The sequence below is a fragment of the Chinchilla lanigera genome, unplaced genomic scaffold, assembly GCF_000276665.1.
Source record: "Chinchilla lanigera isolate Chin_1 unplaced genomic scaffold, ChiLan1.0 scaffold00151, whole genome shotgun sequence".
Taxonomy (NCBI): Eukaryota; Metazoa; Chordata; class Mammalia; order Rodentia; family Chinchillidae; genus Chinchilla; species Chinchilla lanigera.
In genome coordinates this window covers 1,289,356-1,295,221 of record NW_004955552.1, presented here as the reverse complement: position 1 = coordinate 1,295,221, position 5,866 = coordinate 1,289,356, and the positions used below count along the sequence as shown (strand labels likewise).

Sequence of the window (5,866 nt, the reverse complement as noted above, 5' to 3'; positions counted from 1 at the left end):
CCGAGCACGCCCCGCGTCCCCGCCCCGCAAGGGCAGCGTCCTCGGCGCCGAAGGCCCTCGGGAGAGAAGACGCCCGAGGCCGGCCGGAGGGCTCCGAGAGGAAGGAGAAGCGCCCCGCGGGGCCCGCGGCCCAGGGCGGGAGGGCAGCCGGCGGGGCTCGGCACTGGTTGCGCAGGGACCTGCGCGTGCGCTGCGTGGACAAGCTGCACGAGGGCGGCCGGTATTACAACACCAAGATGAAGATCGAAGATGTCCCGAGCCCAGATTCGTGCGTGTGCCGGACAGATGAAGGACGGGTCCTGGAAGGCCTGAGGGAAGACATGCTGGAGACCCTGGTGCCTAAGGTGGAGGGCGGTCGCGTGATGGTGGTGCTGGGGCCACAGGCTGGAAGGGTGGGCCGTCTGCTGGGCCAGGACCGAGCCCGGAGCCGGGCTGTGGTGCAGCTGTGGAGAGAGAGTCAGTTGGTGGAACTTGACTACGATGCTGTCTGCCAGTATATGGGCCCCAGTGACTCAGATGAAGACTGACTGACTGGGACCTTGCTGTCCTGCGGGTCCTTGCCAACTCTGTACCGCCCCAAAAGCGGATGAGAAGATAAGTGCACAGTCCTAGGGGGAATGGACGGATGGAACGGAAAGAGACTAGAACCAAATCCAGTATTTACTAGAGTTGAGTGTGTAATAAAAACCATTGGAAATGCAAAACAAAAAACAAAAGAAATTTGAAAGAGAAATTGCTTCACAGGTTCTATTTTTAAAAATAGATTTATTTTTTTTTGAGGGGGAGGGGTTGAGACAAGGTCTCGTTGTTGAGGCTGGACTTGACCTCACTATATGTAGCCCAGATTGGTCTTCAACTCATAGTGATCTTCTTGTCTCAGCCTCTTAAGTGCTGTGATTATAGGCATAGGTCACCATGCCTGGCAGTTTTACATTTTTGCAAATCTAACACGGCTTAATAGAAAAATCACAATTTTACTCTGCCTGCGTTTAACACATTGTGAAGCCTAAGAGAACGAGAGTGAGACTGACAAAAGACCATTGCAGACATCTCAGGGTTGGGGAGGGTCACTAGCATACACTAGGAGAATTGAGGGGCGTGATGATCATGATCGTACATATGGTCCAAAAGCCACTGTGTTAACGGCTTATAAGATTCTGGCAGTGCTCTGTGGATGTGGTGCAGCCTTTAGGAGGTGGGCCTGTGTAGGAGGTCAGGTGGGCCCCAGTGACTCAGATGAACGCTGACTGACTGGGACCCTGCGGTCCTGCTGAGGCTTGCGATAGGAGAAAATAATAAAACCCGGTCCACCTCTCTTTTTGTCTTTTTCTGGGGGACCATCAGGTGAGCAGCTTTACCATATCATGCACTTTTTGCAATGATGCTGTGGCTTGCAATAGGTCCCAGAACAGTGAAGCCAGATGACGTTGGCAAAAATCTCTGAAACAATGAGCCCAAATCATTTCTCTTTTTAAGTTGATTTTACAAGTACTTTGTCACAGTGTGGGAAGCTAAGACAATGGTCTGGGTCCATTGTGAGCCAATTACCTAAGTTGGCGTATTGAGCAATATGTGATGGAGAACTTTCCCTTCCACTGCACCCATGGCTTCCACTTTATCACCCAAACAAGGCATCGTGTTGAGTTAAGGCATTTTAAAAATCAGAGTATAAATATCAGTAGAAAAGAGAACACAGCTGTTAAAAGCTTAATACTTCGTTGTGAACAACACAAGTTCAATTCCACCTGAGAGTTCTTGAGAGCAGAAAGATAACAGAGGGATGAGAATGGGAAAATAGGGCTGGAAAAACCCCTGTCTTCAATTTCTACTTCATAGCATAGCTCAGGACCCCACATGCTTTCAGGGTACTTATCTCATAGCTATGAAAAAAAGGCCATTTCTTATTTTAATTGCTTATCTTCAAAAGGTACCAGAGTTACAGGTCCTGTGGCCTCTAACTTCTAATATGGATGGATCCAGGAGATGAAAAGTACAACTATGAATAAAAAAATCAAAACAAATCCCATTAATTTCTATAAAATATTTTTACTGATAACCAGGCAGAAAGTTCTTTGTAATACTTGCCTTTATACTATTTTGTCTTTCAACTCCTATTTAAACCACAAATGCCTTATGCTGTCTTGGTTGCTTGTACTTTTTCATAAATCACTTTCCCTTCGTTATGACTTATCCTTATGAATGCATATTAGTATTTCTTCATTCCTAAGAAAGTATATACTCCCATTTTAGCATGTGTGCTGAGATATCCTTGGACATTAAATTCCAGTCTTTGCTAATAGAGCAAAATGGAAATATGGTGTCAGGTAATATATACTAACTCAGCTTATTGTAGGTTTCTGTAGGTGGAATTATAAATACATTTAATCAGGGGGATTAAGCCATCAAATACTCATGTCTTTACATTGTAAGTGTTGACTTCTTCCTGAGCTGTCTGTAGCAAGCAATTTCTGCGGAAAGAGCTACCTACACATTTGATGAATGTGGATGTATCTGATGAGATTCTGGCCCAGTCACCTAAGGCTGCATCCCTGACCTGGGATGAATCCGATGAGATTCTTGGATGAATCTGATGAGATTCTGGCCCCTTCACCTAAGGCTGCATCCCTGACCTGGGAGGGACTTGCTGAGATTGGGTCATGTAATCAAGCTGATTGGGTCATTCTAGACCTGGGCTCAACTTATTGTGTTGGTGAAATGCCTTAGTTCAGTCATGAGAAGTAATTCACACCAGAAGGAAGAACTGCAAGTGGTCAAAAATAGATTTAGACGTTAGGAGCAGGGGACGTGGGGGCAGAATTACTTCGTTGCAGGATGTGAATAAAGCTGAGCATGATGCTTGGGTGCAGGCTAGGGTAGCCTGCTAGTAATAAAGCCCTAGGGTGAAAACTGCTGTTGCTGTGTGAACAAATGAGGCAGTGTCCTGTTCTGTGGGGGAACCAAGAGTTGTGGTAAACTGTGGGTGGAGTCAAATGTGCAATGTGTTAATGTGCTCAAGCAGATATTTACTGGCTGGAGGCTGTCATGTCAAAACTGTCACAGGAATACTCATAAATTTTGCAAAAATGCCATTTAGCAAAGAATATAAGCTGAGGATTCATAATATGTCAGAAAAACTCACTTAACTGATTTATGACTTTTAAGAAAAATCTGGCTTTATTTTACCAATGATTACAAATATTTTTTGTTGGTTAACCACTTGTGCTTATAGTTTCATCTCCATTTTACAGGCAAGGTATTTCTTAGCCACATCTGTGGACAACTGATTTGCTTTCTCAGACTCCTCCTTTCAGATGCTATCACTTACCAGGGGCCTCTGAGTCCAGGTTATCAGAACAGCTGCTGCCAGCAGAACTTGTGGCCTGGGCAATCCAATGCTAAGGCTGTATTAGTATGGGTTGAGACTTTCTCTGTTATACAATATACTGAACGATAAAGAGTGAGTCTGTAAAGAAGATGGGCAAATGTTTGGGAAATGGAACAAGTACTCATGGATTTTCTCTGCATAGGCTCTGTGGGCTACTCCCTGTTCATGGGAAAAGTGCCTTTTCTCCGAGGCAGTTCTGTTCCTGCTCACCTCTGATGCAGGGCCAACCATCCACACTGGTGTTCCAGTCACGCTTGTCCCATCCTGCCCAGGGGATGCTTGTGCTGTTCTCACCACTGGGAATTTTTACTCATTTACACATTCTTGATGTCTCACTCACATATACTTTTCTCTACAATCATTCCTTGACTCCCCAAACTGTCTTGATTTGCTGAAGTTCTGTGTTCCTTTCAGAATAGCACACAGCTCAGTGGGCAGTATTATGCACAGTTATGGCCATGATACAAAATGTGCTCCAAAAGCTTCACTTTGTCAAAGGCTTGGTTGTCAGCTATGGGACCTGAGCAACTGAGTGGATCATGAGGTTTAGAACACTATGAAGTGGATTAATCCACTGATGAGTTGATAACTCAATGCGAATATTGGAAGGTGGGGCAAAATTGGATGCGGTGGGTCACTGGTAGTGTGCCTCTGAAGGGTTTTCCTTATGCTCAGGTCTTCTTTTGTCTCTCTGTCTCTCTGTGCCTCTCTGCCACTCCTACTCCTCCTCTTTCTCTCTTTCTCTCTCTCACTCTTCAACCATGATGTTCTGCCTCACCTCAGGCATACAAGGGAACCACCCAACTATGACCTGAAGCCACTCAAACCATGAGCTAAAATGAATCTTTCCTCTTTTATGTTGGTTTACTGAGGTGTTTGGTCATAGCAGTGGATATCTAACGTGTGCTTTAGCTTGTGTGATTGTTTGTGTAATGTGTGTGCTCACTATACTGAGGTCAGAGTCATCAGTTTATTTTTATTCATTGTTCTGTCTTCAGTACTTTCCATGATGCCTGATACAGGTTGGTTGGTTAAGAAGCACTAATGCCTAAAGGGTAAAATGAACAAAAAATATGGAATGCATACTGTGTTGCAGAGATCACGAAGTGATGAGGATATACCAATAAGGTGTTTCTCCTTGTGGAGGGGCTCAGTCTCACAATAGAGACAGTTATAGGAGATAAACTGCCACACAGCATGGGAAGAACTGATACAGAGATGTAAAAACCAGAGATTGAAGCACCCAACAAATAGCAGCAATCAGCAAACAAGCAAACAAAAACAGCAGAAGAACGTGTGTGGTACAAGAACTTTTCCTGTGACTGCTGGGGAGTGTGGGTGTAGAGAGGTGATAGGAGCCAGAACTTGGGTCAGGCAGATATAAACTTGAGTCTCAATTATGACACCAGACCTCTCTGATTCTATTCCTCTTCTATAAACTGGGGTAATAATATTTACAAATACTTTGCAGTGGTGAGGCTTAACCTACAATGAGAGAGTTTCCCCTGGTTAGCGGTTGTGTACATTTCTGTTCTCTACCACTGTAAAATCCACAGTCCTTCCTCAAATGTCTACCCATTTGCAGGTGCTTATGCTATCATGGCCATTTCTAACTCTGAATTCTTTTTTTAAAATTTTTTTTTATTGGTACATATTTGCAATACATAGTGATTGCATTCACCAGGTATGTCTGTATCACACCTTGATCTTTTTTACTCCACCCCTTCCCCAGAAACCCTTCTCATCTCTTCAAAGTCTACCTCTCTGCTTCTTGACACAGCTTTTTTACTTTGTTTTAAAAAATATTTATATTTTGAGTCTCTCATATTAGAAAAAAAATACAATATTTAACCTTGTGAGTGACATATTTTACTTAATTTTATGGCCTCAAGGTCCATTCATTTTCTAGTGAATGACTTAAGTTTAGCCACCTTTATGGCAGAGCTGTATCCCATTCTGTACACATACCACATTTTCTTCTCTGTTCATCCATTGTGCAGCAAATAGGCTAATTCCATTTTTGAGCTGTTGGGAATTATATTGCAATAAACATGGGCCTACATGTATAGCTGTAGTATGGTAACTTTAGCTTTTTCAAGCAAATATCCAAGAGAGACATACTAGGTCAAATGGAATTTCTATATTTTTTAAAAGAATCTCCATCCTAATTTCCATAGTGGTTGTACTAGTTTACATTCTGCCAACAGTGTAAGAAGGTTCCTTTTCCCTCATTCCTTTGCCCTTTTCCCCCAAAGGATTCCTTTTCTTGCCAGCACTTGTTGCTCTTTGAGGATGGTTACTCTTACTGGAGTAATGTGAAATTGCCATATTGTTTTAATTTGCATTTCTCTAATGGCCAATGATTTTGAACATATATTCATGTATTTATTGTTCATTTTTATTTCTTCTATATTTCTTCTTTAATTGCCCATTTTTATTGGGTCTCTTTTTTTAACTTCTTTTCTATATCTATCTGTATAT

The 5,866-nt window shown here is 43.0% G+C and overlaps 1 protein-coding gene across 5 annotated transcripts in view; it reads left to right on the top strand.

Annotated features, from left to right (window-relative positions):
- LOC102026575 (G patch domain and KOW motifs-containing protein-like) overlaps positions 1 to 5,866 on the top strand; it is a gene marked incomplete at its 5' end in the record, with an annotated part of 79,689 nt that continues 73,823 nt past the window's right edge. For 3 of the 5 annotated variants that reach the window (XM_013508592.1, XM_013508596.1, XM_013508594.1), the window contains 1 exon segment: positions 1 to 344. In XM_013508592.1, coding sequence (XP_013364046.1) covers positions 1 to 344 — 344 coding nt within the window. 5 annotated transcript variants of the gene reach the window in all.